We start from the raw sequence: 19,271 nt of genomic DNA on the forward strand, positions 1-19,271 counted from the left end.
CTCACATACTAAAATCACAACGCATTACCAACCCACTCCCCTTTACAGTGTATTTCTCTTGAATGGGCAAAGGATAAATATTGTGATTAGAATGGCCTCTCGTCCTGGGAGTGAAGCTAGCCTCGCTGGCCTGGACTGTAATCAGTTAGCAGCCTTATTGCTCGCAATTGATTTCTCTGATGATGACTCTGGATGGCGTCGGTCCAATCTCCTAGCATCATCTCTCACACATGTTATCACAGTTAGAGGAGTGGGTACATGCAGGGATTGCCTCTTGACATCAAACGTCCATGGTCATTGTCACACGTCGTCGCTCCACTTTGGAATCAGCCAATGTCCTGGTGTCATATCAGGACAAGGGGGAGGAAGCATAGGAATAGAATAACAGAGTATTGACTTAAATGGGGATATCTGTTCTAGTAATGATATTTCTATGGGAGGAACATTACACCTGCAGGGTCAAAGAAGCATTTAACTATTTAACCAATCAAAGGGTCAGATGTTAGCCGATGATCTCATCACCCTCATTATTCTGAAATGGAATACTAATCCTAATTGGTCAAGTCCAAGCTAGTGCTGCTTCAAATAATGCAGAATCCATAAAATGGAATACATGTGTATAACCCACTGATTGACTTAGGTACACTTATCAGTTTATTGGAGATTGCTTTTTGACTGGAGCAGGTTTTAGGGGATGATTCCTTTGCCTTTTACAGTTTTGGCATCCAGACAAACTAATGGATTTGGTGTTGGATGATTAGATAGTCAGATAATGTGCTAACTGAATGTCTGCTTAATGAGGCATTTGTTGCCCACTTTAGTATTTTAGTTGTTTAAAAAAGGATGTCTATTACTTACTACTTGTAGACAATAATTATGAAGATGTAACAACATGATCCCACAAACATGACGTTGGCTAGTGTACAAGGGGTGGATCATGATGTTCCTAGCACTATACATACTAAATATACATGCTTTTGAGGAAACTGATATATTGGCAGTGGTGGAAAAAGTACCCAATTGTCATACTTGAGTAAAAGTAAAGATAGCTTAACAGAATATGACTCAAGTAAAAGTGAAAGTCACCAAGTAAAATACTACTTGAGTAAAAGTCTAAAAGTATTTGGTTTTAAATATACTTAAGTATCGAAAGTAAATGTTATTGCTAAAATATACTTAAGTATCAAAAGTAAAAGTAAAAATAATTTCAAATTCCTTATATTAAGCAAACCAGACGGCAGTAGATCAGAGGCAGTAGGGATGACCAGGGATGTTCTCTTGATACCTGCGTGAATTTGACAATTTTTCTGTCCTGCCAAGCATTCAAAGAGTACTTTTGGGTGTTAGGGAAAATGTATGGAGTAAAAAGTACATTATTTTCTTTAGGAATGTACTGAAGTAAAAGTAAAAGTAGTCAAAAATATAAATAGTAAAGTAAAGTACAGATACCCCAAAAAACGACTTAAGTAGTACTTTAAAGTATTTTTTACTTAAGTACTTTGCACCACTGGATATTGGTTATATTTTATTTCAAACAGTAGGCAAATTGGATGCTGTGTCTATAGGCTCTTGTTTCTTATTGAACAGTCCCAAACGATTCATCAAAACATTATTTGTGCTTTTTTGGAATCTGGAAGGTACTGTAGATCACAGACAGGAGTCCCTCTGATGTCAAAGAACTCATTCAGTGGTTCTGGGTACTAATATTCCATGAATATTTCAACGTAACACTATCTGTTTGAACACCCGTTAAAGACGGTTGTGGAATTGCAGTGGCTGGGCAAATACTGTAGCTAGTGTTGATAGGAGGGCTACAGTCACTGGGGGGTTGTTGGTTTACAGCCTTTCTGATGTCATGTGACTCATAACCCTAGTCAGCTATTGGGTAATTAGTCACTTATGAAGGCCAGCCATACAGAAGGCATTAGGACTCTGAATGTATTTCTCATCTGTTGCTGCCCCACGCTAGTCCGTACATCCATTCTCCAGACACAACAAACCAATGTAATCAAGGCTCAACGTTCCAGAGCGAAGTCAAGACCCAGACACATTTAGAGCTGTTTATATGGGAGGTGGAGCGTTTTGCTGTCTTGTCAGGTAGCAGTGGTTTCCAACCATTTACATACTGACTCTACTGTGCACTCACCGCCCGTCTGCAAAAGGCGATTGTGTTAGGGAGAGAAATCTTTTTAATTTTTTTTATATATGATCCAGCAAGTGCACCATCCCTTGAAAAGCCATTTTCTCCATGACCACTTATCTTTCTTTCAGGGGGAATTCAGCGGCGTGTCGACGCGGTGTTATTCATACCGAGCTGTCTGTCTTCTCATAACTAACCATTCATATTTTGTAAAGGTGTGCCTGAAGCATGGAGGTTGGGAGCGATGGGAAACTGACACCCCTCCCCCCCGTAACAAATGCAGTCCCTTGAAGCAGTAGATCTCTCCCAGCCGGCCACCCAGGAACGGTGTTCATCAAATCACTCACTCATGCACTTTATTCAGACGCCTCGTCACCACCACAGCCTCGTCCAACTGCTCTGCACTAGACTGTTCATCTACCATAGTGGGTTGTAGAGAATGATCGGCGCAGACTGATCTGCGAAGGGTGGAAATGAAAGGAAGTGAAATATGACCATTTTGAGGTATTAACTCTAAAACTAGCAGAGCTCCCTGTCGTAGGGAGCGGATGTTGGAGCAGTCTTAAAGGCAGTAAGTAGCAGGAGGAAGCAGGGTCAGGTGCTAAATACTGTCCAGTTTATTAACAGTGAAAGGTGGTTCCAGGTGATTGACGAAATCCAATATTTACATAATCTACCAAGGTGTTTACGAAATGAAGAGATTCTCAAAATACAGGTTTGAATCTAAATGGAAAACTTAAGCCTCAATCAGGCCTACCCTGCCAAACCAACTATAGCAGGATGGTGTATAACAGGCCATGGACAGCCTCCCCACACAGCTCACATATCAGAGCTGGAACATCACTCCAGCTCACAGGTTGAACAGGTAACTTTATACCTATGGCCCCTCCCTATAGACCATACCATTAACCATGGAGCTCTTTACCTAAATATGGCATATTAAATCATGTAACAGACATCTTCATTATACCCACATTTACATATTCCGTCTAAATAAACATCTTAAACATTCCTGGCTTATCCTCAAAGCGGGAATACTTTCCATTAATGAATACACATTTCATAACAATAGATCTGCAGGCCAACAGTCAGCAAAACGTAATACTTATGGAGCCGCGCACCCATTACGAACGGACATGACAGACAAGACACGAAGCTCCGAGATCCGCAAACTTCAAACACAGGACACATTACAATATGGAAATAAACAAACTTCTTTATCTTCAGTGTAGCAAGTGTTCATGTGCACCTGAACATCGCATCCACTTGGAAGATTGCAAAAATGTAAATTACAACATTTCAATATGAAACTGAAATGCGTCACAATGCAACTTGACCAAACATTTCCTCGACACATAATTAGCCTTGCGCACAGTAAATACTCATGATACTGGCACAAGAGGAAAAGAGCAACAGAATATACATTTAGGAGTTATGAATTACCAGATATATGGGGAAACATATCAACAATTTATAAGGGGAATTAAATAATGCATGTTCGTGACGAGAGCTACCGAGTCAGCTTCGTCACACTCCTACTCTGGAACTTTGATAGCCCATAGAGTATATTATTGTTCAACAATATATTGAAAGATTTGCCAAATAATTTGTTTAATATTTTCAATATTCATGTTGAAAATTGTAATTGAAGTCAAAATACGACTCATATTACAGAGCAAGCGGTAAAGCTTCATATGACGCCACTTTCTACAGATGAAACATTATGGAGTCTTAAAGGAGGCTTGGGTAAGGCCAAAATGCCAGTTGTGCAACTGACTAGGTATCCCTTTTCCCTTCCCAAAATGCCACAAATATTCCAACTTCAATTCATTATTTCTCAATTATGCTTTAAGATAAAAATGTCAAATATATGTCAACAATCCTTCCTCCAAAGGACCCTTCGATGGATTTTATTTCGTGAAAATCACCAATATCATAGTCCTGTTTTGTTCTAGTTTCATGATGAATCACCCTATAATGTGAACTTTCGCACCTCTGTTTCAAAGTTTCTGAACTTTTCTTTTGATACGTTCTCTTCCCTTACTTTTTCCTATTTTCTTGAACTCTTTCAAGTGTCTTCAAGATATCTGACTTCCTGCTTGTCTTTTTCTTTTCTTCTGTCATTCTGTTCTGCTCTCTGGCTGATGATACTATCTTTGACTCCAGACTGGCAGTATGATGGTAAGGCCAGGGATCTTTTCCTCTCTCTCTCTCTCCGTGTTTCTCTGTGAACTGACTGTAGCACTCTAACCTCTGGTTACAGCCTAATACTGCTCATAAAGAAGCCTCATACTGCTCATCTTTCATTACCACTCAACACTCACCACTTACCACTCAACACTTTGCCCCCATTCGCCTTCTATCCCCTTCGTGGCAGTACATCTATACATCTTAGATCTATACATCTTAGATCTATACATCCTAGATCTATACATCCTAGAGCTATACGTCTTAGATCTATACATCCTAGATCTATACATCCTAGATCTATACATCTTAAATCTATACATCCTACATCTATACATGCTAGATCTATACATCTTAGATCTATACATCCTAGATCTATACATCTTAGATCTAGACATCTTAGATCTATACATACTAGATCTATACATCTTAGATATATACATCCTAGATCTATACATCCTACATCTATACATCCTAGATCTATACATCTTAGATCTATACATCTTAGATCTATACATCCTAGATCTATACATCCTAGATCTATACATCATAGATCTATACATCTTAGATCTATACATCTTAGATCTATACATCCTAGATTTAAACATCTTAGATCTATACATTCTAGATCTATACATCTTAGATCTATACATCTTAGATCTATACATCTTAGATCTATACATCCTAGATCTATACATCTTAGATATATACATCTTAGATCTATACATCATAGATCTATACATCTTAGATCTATACATCCTAGATCGATACATCCTAGATCTATACATCCTAGATCTATACATCTTAGATCTATACATCTTAGATCTATACATCCTAGATGTATACATCTTAGATCTATACATCCTAGATCTATACATCTTAGATCTATACATCTTAGATCTATACATCCTAGATCTATACATCCTAGATCTATACATCTTAGATCTATACATCCTAGATCTATACATCCTAGATCTATACATCCTAGATATATACATCATAGATCTATACATTCTACATCTATACTTCTTAGTTCTATACATCCTACATCTATACATCCTAGATCTATACATCCTACATATATACATTTTAGATCTATACATCCTAGATCTATACATCCTAGATATATACATCTTAGATCTATACATCCTAGATCTATACATCCTATATCTATACATCTTAGATCTATACATCTTAGATCTATACATCTTAGATCTATACATCTTAGATCTATACATCCTAGATATATACATCCTAGATCTATACATCCTACATATATACATCCTAGATCTATACATCCTAGATATATACATCATAGATCTATACATCCTAGATATATACATCTTAGATCTATACATCCTAGATCTATACATCCTATATCTATACATCTTAGATCTATACATCTTAGATCTATACATCCTAGATATATACATCCTAGATATATACATCCTAGATCTATACATCCTACATCTATACATCCTAGATCTATACATCCTACATCTATACATCTTAGATCTATACATCCTACATCTATACATCCTAGATCTATACATCCTACATATATACATTTTAGATCTAAACATCCTAGATCATACATCCTAGATCTATACATTTTAGATCTATATATCCTAGATCTATACATCGTAGATCCATACATCTTAGATATATACATCCTAGATCTACACATCCTAGATCTATACATCCTAGATCTATACATCCTAGTTCCATTCAGTGTGTTCCGTCCAGTGTGGTTTCTAGTCATAGTATAGCTGTGAATATTGGTGTGTAACAGGAGATTACAGGTTCATGTTTTTTCTTCTCTTGTGTCTGTGCTTTACAGAATGCAAACTCTCCAGAACTGGTCCACCTGCCACCATCGTTGCCATAGATGAAGAGAGCCCCAACGGTATGTATTCTTTACATGGAGCGCTGTTGGAATAATGCACCATGCTGGGAAAATCATCAACTCTGGTTGAGTCGAATGGAGTGAAAAGCACTTATCAGGCTTCAAGCTTGCAGTTCCTCACACAGAGCATTGTATTTCCCAATGTAATAAAACAGAAAGACAAATGGATGGTTCACTAAATATTTGTTCAGGAGGAGGATTCCAACCACTTAAACTCCACATTGTCTCTGTCCTAATTGTTTTCCTCGGTTGAGGGCCGAGCCATTACCAGCTTATGGGTGAATTTAAATGGGCCCACCATGGAGGGAGGCAACCATACATAGCGTTTCTAACACTAATGAGTGGAGCTGCTGCTGCTGTTGGTTGTTGGGGCCGTATTTCTCTCCCTCCCTAGGCCTTCCCTGGCAGCTCCACGCGTGGCCGGCCGATCCCTGGCAGCCACATTACCGATAGTGTTCAGCGTGCTGCACAGCCAGGGGCCCTCGCTGCAGTAGATCTCTCTGTTCTCCCCCCTCTTCCCATCTTCCCCTTCTTCCTCCAGACTCCCCACTCTGAGTCACTATTCGGTGTGGCGGCCGGGCTTCGTCGCATTCGGAGCTATAATTCAGTTTGAACATTAGTGATGCATTTGGCAGGTGTTAGAGGAGGTCAGTGGCTGGCTGTTGTTTTCCCTATTGACTGCTGCTCCTTGGCAACGGATGTCAGCAGGCAGCTCCCCTCACCTTCTCACCAGGGCTGCCTACAGCTCCCTGAAGTGGTGCCAGAACCAGGGTCAGAGTTGAGACGTTGAATGGAGGGCAGGCGTTTTTAATTACAGGTTGCATATGCTGTGCTGTTCTCCCTCTCTGCAGGTATTTGTTTGAAAGTCTAATTGGGTTGGAGTATTTTCTCAGAATTTAAGGTGACTGTAACTCTTCTGCAGTTCTTTGGCTTATTGTCTCTGTCACACCTCTCTAGAGTTCATTTAATAATAATAATATGCCATTTAGCAGACGCTTTTATCCAAAGCGACTTACAGTCATGCGTGCATAATTTTTTTTTTGTGTATGGGTGGTCCCGGGGATCGAACCCACTACCTTGGCGTTACAAGCGCCGTGCTCTACCAGCTCTACCAGCTGATCAAATCTAATATAGTGCTAATTTGTATTTGTAGAGCATGTATTTCTTACTGTTTTTATGTCTTTGTGTCCAGAATGAAGGAAGTTATAGGTAGTTTCGCAAGCCAACGCTAACTAGCATTAGCGCAATGACTGGAAGTCTATGGGTATCTACTAGCATGCAAGCAGATACTACCTATAACTTCCTTCATACTGGACACAAATACATACAAATGGTATCTACTAGTTCATCTGACTCTGGGGAAGTAGATAAAGGGCCTCATTGCCAAAATCTCAAAGTATCCCTTTAATCGAGTATCAAGGAATTACATAATTCTTTTAGGGAGAGAGGTTGTGTGCAGGAGTTGGAATGTGTTTGCATTGAGAGGAAAGAAAAGGAGAGAAAAGCCTTTACTATTATTCTCTATTTGCCAAGCTCAGTGATGCCTTCAGGATTTTAAGGTCATCTGTTCCTCATGTAACAGTCATTTACCTGTGATTTTCACCCCATACAGTGTTAGAACGACTTTCATTCCTAATTTAATGGATAAAACATGCCTCAGCATCATATGAAATTACTTTTTATGTAGTTGAAGCCATGCACTATACTTATCCGAAACAATTGCAGTCATGAATATATTTTATATCGGCACCACAAAAATGATGATATTTCTCATATAGTGACTGTGCACGGATCCTCAGTCAATTTATTTATTCAATATAATGGATTTCATGGTTCCCCATTTTAATTTGAAAGAGTTTGCTTCCTTCTGCAGGCATAAAAAAACTTGCCTAAGTTTTGGAGAAACAGTTGAGAAATTACAGACCACAGACCAAGTACTGTGTAGCACAAGATTAACATAGCTATTAAATCATTCTCCTCAAACATGTTCCAAAGTTGAATTCAATGATCATTTTCCAGCTAGAAACAGAGAGGGAGTGTTGTCAAATCAGTGTTTTGTGAGATGATTATGGAGAATAGACCTCCCTGCAGACACCATAAACATATCACCCCAAAATGAAATCAGGTCAGCTGTAAATTGTGAACCCATTTCTTGAAAACTTTGACTTGTCTCAGCAAATTCATGAGTTTTTTCAGGTGTACCTCACTCCGTTCCAACGGCTAGAAATACTTTTTATTATAAAGGGACAATGTATGATTGCCAAGGCGCAGAAACCTAAAGTAAGTGTCATTTGAAGATAGAACCTTAACAGACTTTAAAAATTGCTCTGCATTTCTCTGCACATTCAACTGGGCTAAAAAAGTAGACACTGTGACATGGGGTACATTGCTAGATTACCTTCTCATTAAAACAGTAACATTGGGTTCATTGCTAGATTACCTTCTCATTAAAACAGTAACATTGGGTTCATTGCTAGATTACCTTCTCATTAAAACAGTAACATTGGGTTCATTGCTAGATTACCTTCTCATTAAAACAGTAACATTGGGTTCATTGCTAGATTACCTTCTCATTAAAACAGTAACATTGGGTTCATTGCTAGATTACCTTCTCATTAAAACAGTAACATGGGGTTCATTGCTAGATTACCTTCTCATTAAAACAGTAACATGGGGTTCATTGCTAGATTACCTTCTCATTAAAACAGTAACATTGGGTTCATTGCTAGATTACCTTCTCATTAAAACAGTAACATTGGGTTCATTGCTAGATTACCTTCTCATTAAAACAGTAACATTGGGTTCATTGCTAGATTACCTTCTCATTAAAACAGTAACATTGGGTTCATTTCTAGATTACCTTCTCATTAAAACAGTAACATGGGGTTCATTGCTAGATAACCTCATTAAAACAGTAACATGGGGTTCATTTCTAGATTACCTTCTCATTTGAGTTTGGCTCTCCTATGTTATTTTACTGTTTAGGCACAGTGGCGAGTGTCAGGTGTGGATGATGGAATCTGAGGTGTGGGGCTAGTGTGGATGATGGAGGGGCAGTGGAGGGTCACACACTGGACTGGCCCTGAGATTAGCTGTCAGATTGCCGGGAGGTAGTGAGGTATCCTCTCTCACTCACTCACACACAGATGGGTACACATGGGCAGACATACCACACACACACACACACATCCTCAAACACACACACACACACACACACACACACACACACACACACACACACACACACACACACACACACACACACACACACACACACACACACACACACACACACACACACACACTGGGAGATCTGAGCCAGGAGAGAGGAGGTTAGCTGATCAGCAACACCCGGGCCAATTTCAAGGTCATATTGAGTGTCCCCAATATAACAGGAGACAAAGGTGACGAGGAGGAGGCGGGGCCGAATAATTTGTGACATGATGAGGAAGGACATTGATCAAATAGGACCGTACTGAGTGTGAAGGGAAGCTTCTGAGAGGGACGAAGTCAGAAGAGGCAGAGGATAGGTAGCATGGTAACGCATCTCTGTGCTTTTTTTAATATACAGGGTGGGTCACCGTTGAGACCAGGGTCTCATTTGCAAGGGAGCCCTGTGAACATGAACATACAATAAATAATATCAATACTATAAATACAACAACATTTATCAAAACAAACACAACTCTCACATATCGCCTCCCTTAAACTCGATCTAAACTTTCCAATGGAGACCAGCGAGTCTAATTTCAAGGTGGCCTGAAGGCTATTCCATGAGCTGGGGGTCATAAAAACGCAAAGAATTTTCCCCAGGTCAGTGGAGACCCGTGGGACCTGCAGAACCAGCCAGTCCAGACAGCGGGTCTGAAAATGTCTGGATCTTCAGTTAATACAGTGCCTTGCAAAAGTATTCATCCCCCTTGGCATTGTTCCTATTTTGTTGCATTACAACCTGTAATTGAAAGGGATTTTTATTTGGATTTCATGTAATGGACATACACAAAATAGTCCAAATTAGTGAAGTGAAATGAAATAAATGTATAACGGAAAAGTGGTGCGTGCATATGTATTCACCCCTTTTGCTATGAAGCCCCTAAATAAGATCTGGTGAAACCAATTACCTTCAGAAGTCACATAATTAGTTAAATAAAGTCCACCTGTGTGCAATCTAAGTGTCACATGATCTCAGTATATATACACCTGTTCTGAAAGGCCCCAGAGTCTGCAACACAACTAAGCAAGAGGCACCACCAAGCAAGCGGCACCATGAAGACCAGGCTCTCCAAACAGGTCAGGGACAAAGTTGTGGAGAAGTACAGATCAGGGTTGGGTTAAAAAGAAATATCCGAAACTTTGAACATCTCACGGAGCTCCATTAAATCCATTATTAAAAAATGGAAAGAATATGGCACCACAACAAACCTGACAAGAGAGGGCCGCCCACCAAAACTCATGGACCAAGCAAGGAGGGCATTAATCAGAGAGGCAACAAAGAGACCAAAGATAACCCTGAAGGAGCTGCAAAGCTCCACAGCGGAGATTGGAGTATCTGTCCATAGGACCACTTTAAGCCGTACACTCCACAAACCTGGGCTTTATGGAAGAGTGGCCAGAAAAAAAGCCATTGCTTAAAGATAAAAATAAGCAAACATGTTTGGTGTTCGCCAAAAGGCATGTGGGAGACTCCCCAAACATATGGAAGAAGGTACTCTGGTCAGATGAGACTAAAATTGAGCTTTTTGGCCATCAAGGAAAACACTATGTCTGGCGCAAACCCAACACCTCTCATCACCCCGAGAACACCATCCCCACAGTGAAGCATGGTGGTTGCAGCGTCATGCTGTGGGGATGTTTTTCATTGGCAGGGACTGGGAAACTGGTCAGAATTGAAGGAATGAAGGATGGCGCTAAATACAGGGAAATTCTTGAGGGAAACCTGTTTCAGTCTTCCAGAGATTTGAGACTGGGACGGAGGTTCACCTTCCAGAAGGACTATGACCCTAAGCATACTGCTAAAGCAACACTCAAGTGGTTTAAGGGGAAACATTTAAATGTCTTGGAATGGCCTAGTTAAAGGCCAGACCTCAATCAAATTGAGAATCTGTGGTATGACTTAAAGATTGCTGTACACCAGCGGAACCCATCCAACTTGAAGGAGCTGGAGCAGTTTTGCCTTGAAGAATGGGCAAAAGTCCCAGTGGCTAGATGTGCCAAGCTTATAGAGACATACCCCAAGAGACTTGCAGCTGTAATTGCTGCAAATGGTGGCTCTACAAAGTATTGACTTTGGGGGGAATAGTTATGTACGCTCAAGTTTTCTGTTTTTTTGTCTTATTTCTTGTTTGTTTCACAATAAAATATATTTTGCATCTTCAAAGTGGTAGGCATGTTGTCTAAATCAAATGATACAAACCCCCAAAAAATCCATTTTAATTCCAGGTTGTAAGGCAACAAAATAGGAAAAATGCCAAGGTGGGTGAAAACGTTCGCAAGCCACTATACGTGAGCTAAAGTAATGGGAATGTCTCTGAAGAACCGCTTTATAAACAAAGAGTAGCCAATGCTGGGCCCTTCTGGTAGTCAGAGACTCCCAGCCAACAGAACTATACAAAATGCAGTGATGTGTATGAAAGTTGGCCCCAGTAATAAAGCAAAGTGTTGAATGTTTTAAAGCGGAGGCTGCCGCATGCATGTAGATTATATCACCATAATCAAGTACTGGGAGAAGCGTTACTTGAACAATCTTACTTCTACTTTCCAAAGTGAGGAAGGATTTATTTCTATGAAAGAAACCTTTATTTTTATTTTTATTAACCCATTACAGCTTTTCGGCTACATATACACATATTTGACATATACATTTGACATACATGGTACTTTTATATACAGCAATCACATAACAATAATACATTACCAAACATAAGGTCTTTAATCCCACCCCTCAGCCACTCTCAGCCCATCCCACCTATCACCATAGACCACCCTCATTTGGTTTCCTTGTGCCATATATTTTTCAATTGTGCTGTGATGTTTTACATGAATTTTGAACCTTTCTAATCGCATAGTATACACAGATTGTGAGCTAAAGATGAAAACCTTTCCTACGAGTATTATTATATTATTGATTTATTGACTATGGCTTTCCAAATCGCCCAACACTGCTATTTGAAAGGTTCATTTTAAGTGAATGCTGTGATTTTTTAAACATTCCTGAACCTGTGACCAGAAACAAGCTACGTACGGGCAATACCAGAATAAATGATCTAGTGATTCTGTCTCTTCACAGCAAAATCTACAGAGCTGATTGTTGTATGCCCCATATATATAGCATTCTGTTGGTGGCAAGAATTTTGTATAATAATTTCAATTGAAAAACTTGAAGTGTTGAATCAAGTGTTGTTTTTTTGTATCAGTTCATATACTATGTGCCATGGAATCGGTACATTGAAAATCTCTTAATTCTCAACTTTTTTGTCCGTTTTTCAATGTGTTTTAAAGGAGAGCTTATTGTCAATCCAAATACCCAAGTACTTATAATGGGGAACTTGCTAAATTTGGGCTTCATTCAATGTGCAAATATGCAGGTCCTCAGGGTCAATATTATGAGACCTGGAGAACAACATAAACTTTATTAGCATTTAGTTTAATATCAGTAAGCTATTTTTTGAATTGAGACAAAACCATGCTGAAGGTCATGAAAGGTCTGCTGTACTGAGGGGGCACAGGAGTAAATAACTGTATCATCCATATAGAGAGGAATGTTACAGGTTTTAACAGATACACCAATATTATTTATATAAATAGTGAAGAGAACAGGGCCCAAAATCGACCCCTACCGCATACCTTTTGTAATATTGAGGAAAATAGATTTGGTAAGCACACATTGGGGCGGTTTCACGGACACAGATTAAGCATAATCCTAGACTAAATTGCACTTTTAAACTGGACTAACTGAAATGGCTTTTTTCAGACATGGTTTAAAATAGTCTCAGATTTGCCGTAGTCTAGATTGAGGACGATTAGAGTTAATCTACATCTAAGTGAAGGTTTAAATTACACCTGTCCAGAGGCAAGTTTAACTTCAGATTAATAGATTTTGGCCCCCAGGTTGACCTTGGCAATGGAGGAAAATGGATTACCTGTCACGATCGTCGTAGGAGTGAGTAGACCAAGGCGCAGCGTGTGAAACAAACATTACTTTAATTAGTTAAAGTTACAAACAAAACACGACTCGTGAAGTCCACGGTAACACTGACCGAACACGGAACAAAAACCCACAAACACAAGGTGAAACACAGACAGTTAAATATGGCTCCCAATCAGAGACAACCAGCCGACAGCTGACACTCGTTGCCTCTGATTGGGAGTCACACAGGCAAACATAGAAATAACCACCCTAGAACACCCAAACAAAGAAACAGAACACATAGAATGAACACACCCTGGCTCAACATATAGAGTCCCAGAGCCAGGGTGTGACAGTACCCCCCCCTAAAGGCGCGGACTGCGACCGCGCCTAAATACGAGCCAAACAGGGGAGGGCTGGGTGGGCATACCTCCTCGGTGGCGGTTCTGGCTCCGGCCTTGCCCACCACCCTACAACAAACCCCCCATAGCGCCCCTGGTCCGGTCTGGCCCCACTGGCTGGAGCTGGACTGGACGTAGCAGGGGCGGTAGGCTTCAGCTCCTTAGTGGAGCAGTTGAGCGGTACCTGAATTGGCACCGATGACCCAGGCACGGGTTGTGCCGGACTGACGACTCGCACCCTAGGCTTGGTGCGTGGAGCAGCGACGGGCCTTACCAGGCTGACGACTCGCACCCGGGCTTGGTGCGAGTAGCAGGAACGGGCTGAACCAGGCTGACGACTCGCACCCCTGGCTTGGTGCGAGTGGCAGGAACGGGCTGGACCAGGCTGACGACTCGCACCCCTGGCTTGGTGCGAGTGGCAGGAACGGGCTGGACCAGGCTGACGACGCACACCGTAGGCTTGGTGCGTGGAGCAGGGACAGGCCGGGCTGGGCTGGCGACGCACACCGTAGGCTTGGTGCGTGGAGCAGGGACAGGCCGGGCTGGGCTGTCGACGCACACCGTAGGCTTGGTGCGTGGAGCAGGGACAGGCCGGACAGGGCTGGCGACGCACACCGTAGGCTTGGTGCGTGGAGCAGGAACAGGCCGGGCTGGGCTGGCGACGCACACCGTAGGTTTGGTGCGTGGAGCAGGGACAGGCCGGGCTGGGCTGTCGACGCACACCGTAGGCTTGGTGCGTGGAGCAGGAACAGGCCGGGCAGGGCTGGCGACGCACACCGTAGGCTTGGTGCGTGGAGCAGGAACAGGCCGGGCAGGGCTGGCGACGCACACCGTAGGCTTGGTGCGTGGAGCAGGAACAGGCCGGGCTGGGCTGGCGACGCACACCGTAGGCTTGGTGCGTGGAGCAGGAACAGGCCGGGCTGGGCTGGCGACGCACACCGTATGCTTGGTGCGTGGAGCAGGGACAGGCCGGGCAGGGCTGGCGACGCACACCGTAGGCTTGGTGCGTGGAGCAGGAACAGGCCAGACAGTACTGGGAACACACACCACTGGCCTTAAACGGGGATCAGGAACGGGCCGGACCGGACTGGCAATACACCTCAGTACCTCTCGCCGTGCCTCTACAACTTCCTTCCCCCTTCTCACCAATGGCTCCCGTAACCTGGTGGCCCTCTGAACTCGCCCCTTGTCTGCCTCCGTCAGCCCCGTCGTCCATGCCGTGTGCCCCCCCCCTAAAAATGTCTTGGGGTTGCCTCTCGCCTGTCCGACGTTGACCCGTTTGGCGCCGCTGCTCCTCTCCTGCCTGGGTCTCCCCCTTTATCGCCTTCCGGTACCGGACGGCCTCCTCCTCAGTAATCTGCCCCCAACCGAGGAGGACATCCACAAGAGTCACCTCCTGCGTGTGTTCCTGGACACGCTGCTTGGTCCTGGTATGGTGGGTTTTTCTGTCACGATCGTCGTAGGAGTGAGTAGACCAAGGCGCAGCGTGTGAAACAAACATGACTTTAATTAGTTAAAGTTACAAACAAAACACGACTCGTGAAGTCCACGGTAACACTGACCGAACACGGAACAAAAACCCACAAACACAAGGTGAAACACAGACAGTTAAATATGGCTCCCAATCAGAGACAACCAGCCGACAGCTGACACTCGTTGCCTCTGATTGGGAGTCACACAGGCAAACATAGAAATAACCACCCTAGAACACCCAAACAAAGAAACAGAACACATAGAATGAACACACCCTGGCTCAACATATAGAGTCCCAGAGCCAGGGTGTGACATTACCTGGACTATTTCAATGATGATCAAAGAGCATCACCAAGGCCTGACAGAAGGGCGGTTATAGACAAGAGCAACCCACTGAATGATTTTGATGAAATCAATTTCCGTGACCGTTTCCGTATGTACAAAGAAAATGCAGCTGACATCATTTGTTTGCTTGAGCCAAGGCTTTCATCTGACTCTCTTAGGGGAAGGCCCATCCCTCCTTCCCTACACGTACTGATCACCTTGAAGTTTTTGGCATCTGGAACCTTCCATCGTGAAACAATACATTTGTGTGGTGTAAGTGAACCGACTGTATGCAGAATAGTCCACAATGTCTGCAATGCTATATGTGAACTGAAAGACAATTACATCAAGTTCCCTGATGCTGCTGCCCAAGCCAACTACAAGGTAGAGTTCTATGAATATGGGATCTTCCCTGGAGTCATTGACTGTATAGATGGATGTCATATTCCCATCAAGTGTCCCGCTACAGCAGATGCTGAGGAGTACTGGAATCGTAAAAACTGGTTCTCAATAAATGTACGTGTGTGCACTCCCGATTTGCAGTTCTCCAACATTGTTGCATGTTGGAAAGGTGCGACTCGTGACTCAAGGATTTTCCCAAACTTTTCTTTGTCTCCTCAGCTTGAAGGAGGACAACATAGTGGAATCATACTTGGTGACAGTGGGTTTATGCACAGACCAACTTCTTGTTCACCCCCTATCTTCATGCAATAGGACCTGAGCAACAACGGTACCAAGCTCATATCCGCACCAGAGGTGTAGTGGAGCGCATGTTTGATGTATGGAAGAGACGTTTCCAGTGTCTCAGAAACACATTGCGCTTTCAACCAAGATGATGCTGCATTGTCATAATTGCAACAGCAGTGCTTCACTATTACCTCAAACAGTACAGCTGCCCAGATCCTCACACTGAAGATGTCCCAGGTGTTCCCATGGTTTCGGTCAGACAATGACCGAAATGGACAGCGATGCTTTAGCTATGCAGCACATCTCATAACAAAGATAGCTTAAGTGATTGAAGCAAACAATAGCCATGGATTGGTAACGAAAAGGGTTTTAATTCACAAATGGAAATATCGGGACCCCAAACTGGTGCTTATTTGTGAAGAACATTGGTACTGCTGCTGCTTCATATTTCTCTCCTCCTCCTTCATAGCCAACTCAACATTAATGATTTGCATCTTCACATCATGATCTTCTTTTAAATACATTAGTTTGCGTTCATGAAATTCCATGGCCAGTTCCTCATGCATGCTCAGCCTATTTGTCTTTGTCCTCCGGCCCGGGTTAGTGACACAATCTTTCCTCCTGGCTGCTGCATATGTAGCGGGCTGACCTTCGTCTTATTCTCTCCAAGCTATGGTGATCATCTGCCTCTAGAAAATGATTACATTGTTGCATTAGAGAACATAATTTCTTCAAGAGTTGAGTTCATTACATATTTTTTATTATGGGAGTGCAAGAGATGACTGACAACATTACATATTCCCTGCAGTCCGAGGATGGCACATGTTGAATGGATGTGTCCTACCAAATTAGGATTGGAACCGTCTCCCATCTGAACTGTCTAAATGGTCATCATCGGGGATACCATCCAGGGGTTGCTGGCTATCAATGATCCTGGTCAACAAGTCCCCCAGCTCATCTGGTTTTACTGGGGTTCTGCCACCAGTCTTGAAACGCTCACTACGAGCAACAGCATTTGTCTGCTTTAAGTTGATTTTGAAGTTTTTCCACAGGACCTTAGAAATACAACAATATATAAATGAGATTAGTAATTATGGATGATATTGTTTGTGTTACATTTATGTCACACAAATACATTTAGGCCCCACTGTGTTGTTACACAAGAAAACTACCATTTCAAAGTGACTCTGATTTGCAAAAGTGGGCCAACAATAAATACAGTATCTTACCTGAAGTTATTGTAGCGTTCTTTTGTTTCCTTTTTCCTTTGAGTTGAATTCTTTACAGATGGTGGTCCAGGCGTTCTTCTTCTTGTTGATGAATTATGCTGTTTGTTCTCCATAAATGGGTGGTTTGACACAATTCGCTTGAAGAGTTTTTTTTTTTAAGGCACAGAAATTCTTTGAATGTTTTCTTTTACCTCCATCCATTGTTTGGTTTAGGTGACTTGCTCCAATTCCACACAATGCTGATGGATCAGTGTCCCATCCCTGGTTTTTGAAGCATCCTCAGGTCAGCACCAAGTGCACATCGTTAATCTAATTTACCTTTGTCTGAAGTTAAGCAACGTCTCAGATTTTTTAAATCTGGATTAATTTAAGTATAATTAGCCTAGTCCAGACTTAAATTAGACTCTGTCCGCGAAACTGCCCCATTATATCCTGTCCGTTAGATAGTTCTTGAACCAATTGCAAGATGCCTGATCTAGGCCTATTTCAGACAACCTTTGAACAAGTAAGAAATGGTTAACCGTATCAAACGCTTTCGACAGGTCAATAAATAAGGCAGCACAGTGATTTTATGGTCTAAACAATATAGCACATCATCTAAGACAAGTGTAGCTGCTGAAACAGTGCTATGTCCAGGTCTAAAGCCAGATTGGTGCTCATTAAGAATAAAATGAGTTCTAAGCTGGGAGTTGGCCAGGGACTCTAAGACTTTGGCAAGGGGAGATAGCTTGGAAATTGGACGGTAGTTATCCAAGTCAGAAGGCTCTCCTCTTTACATACAGTACACATCATGCTAAGGGTGTCACGGATTCTGCCGAGGCTGCCCCTCCTCCTTGCTCGGGCAGCCTTCGGCATTCGTCGTCACCGGAATACTAGATGCTGCCGATCTATGTTCAATGTTTCTATGTTCCACCTGTTGTCTGATTGTTACACACCTGTTTCCCATTATGTGATTACTCCTTCCCTATTTAACCCGGTGTCTCCCAATGTGTTTTGTGCGTGTTTGTTTTTCGTTTCGTTTGTCGTTGGTGAGCGGGTTTGTTCCTCCCTGTGTGGAGGTATCGTGTATGGATTTCTTTACTTGTTCAGTAAAGTACGTTTCATTGAGTTCTGTGTCCTGCGCCTGACTTCGATCCACCGCATTACACTGACACTCGTGACAAGGGGATAAGTATTAGGCAGAGAAGATGGCCAGGACTGGACCATTGGAATGGGGAACGAGGAGATGGAATGGAGGACAGCCAACCCTGGTTTGTGACATGACTTACTGTACATGCCACTGTTCTCTCACCTCAATAAAAACATTTAGTTTTTTACAATGTTTTGCACTTCCTTCGATCGCATCTTCTGGTTAATTCCTCACCTCTTTACTCCACTCATATTTTATGATCCCTATAACGTGGCAACCGGAAAACCCCAAAATGTGTCTTGGAAATAGTTGGTAATGCAATTCAAGTCAGATTCGAGCAATAGATATATTTACAGTAATACATTACATAACATGAAAAATGACCCTAAAACCCTACATCCCTGGCAACTGCCACTGAGGATAAGCCTCTTTACCCAAGTCTGTAGTGTTTATGAGAAGTGCTCTCATTCAGTGATTGTGTTGTTGCTGCCTGCATCCCCTGTCCTCTGCCCGGCCTGCATGGTGGTGTGCATTAGGACTGCCAGCCACTGCTCTAAATCATCCTGGACTGGCTGGCCGGCAGAGTGCTCAGTTCTATGAGACCTGGTCAGAGCCCTTGACTTTGTGTCTTGATTAAATGCCTCCTCTAATGGACTAATATAGCCTCAG

The 19,271-nt window shown here is 42.3% G+C and overlaps 1 protein-coding gene across 2 annotated transcripts in view; it reads left to right on the plus strand.

The window, feature by feature from the left end:
• LOC121532223 (protocadherin-15-like) overlaps positions 1-19,271 on the plus strand; it is a 216,720-nt gene that overhangs the window by 23,567 nt on the left and 173,882 nt on the right. For both annotated transcript variants that reach the window (XM_045206129.1, XM_045206161.1), the window contains exons 3-4: positions 4,307-4,321; positions 6,168-6,233. In XM_045206129.1, coding sequence (XP_045062064.1) covers positions 4,307-4,321; positions 6,168-6,233 — 81 coding nt within the window. The remainder of the gene's footprint in view (positions 1-4,306; positions 4,322-6,167; positions 6,234-19,271) is intronic.

The sequence above is a fragment of the Coregonus clupeaformis genome, chromosome 1 (assembly GCF_020615455.1).
Source record: "Coregonus clupeaformis isolate EN_2021a chromosome 1, ASM2061545v1, whole genome shotgun sequence".
NCBI lineage: Eukaryota > Metazoa > Chordata > Actinopteri > Salmoniformes > Salmonidae > Coregonus > Coregonus clupeaformis.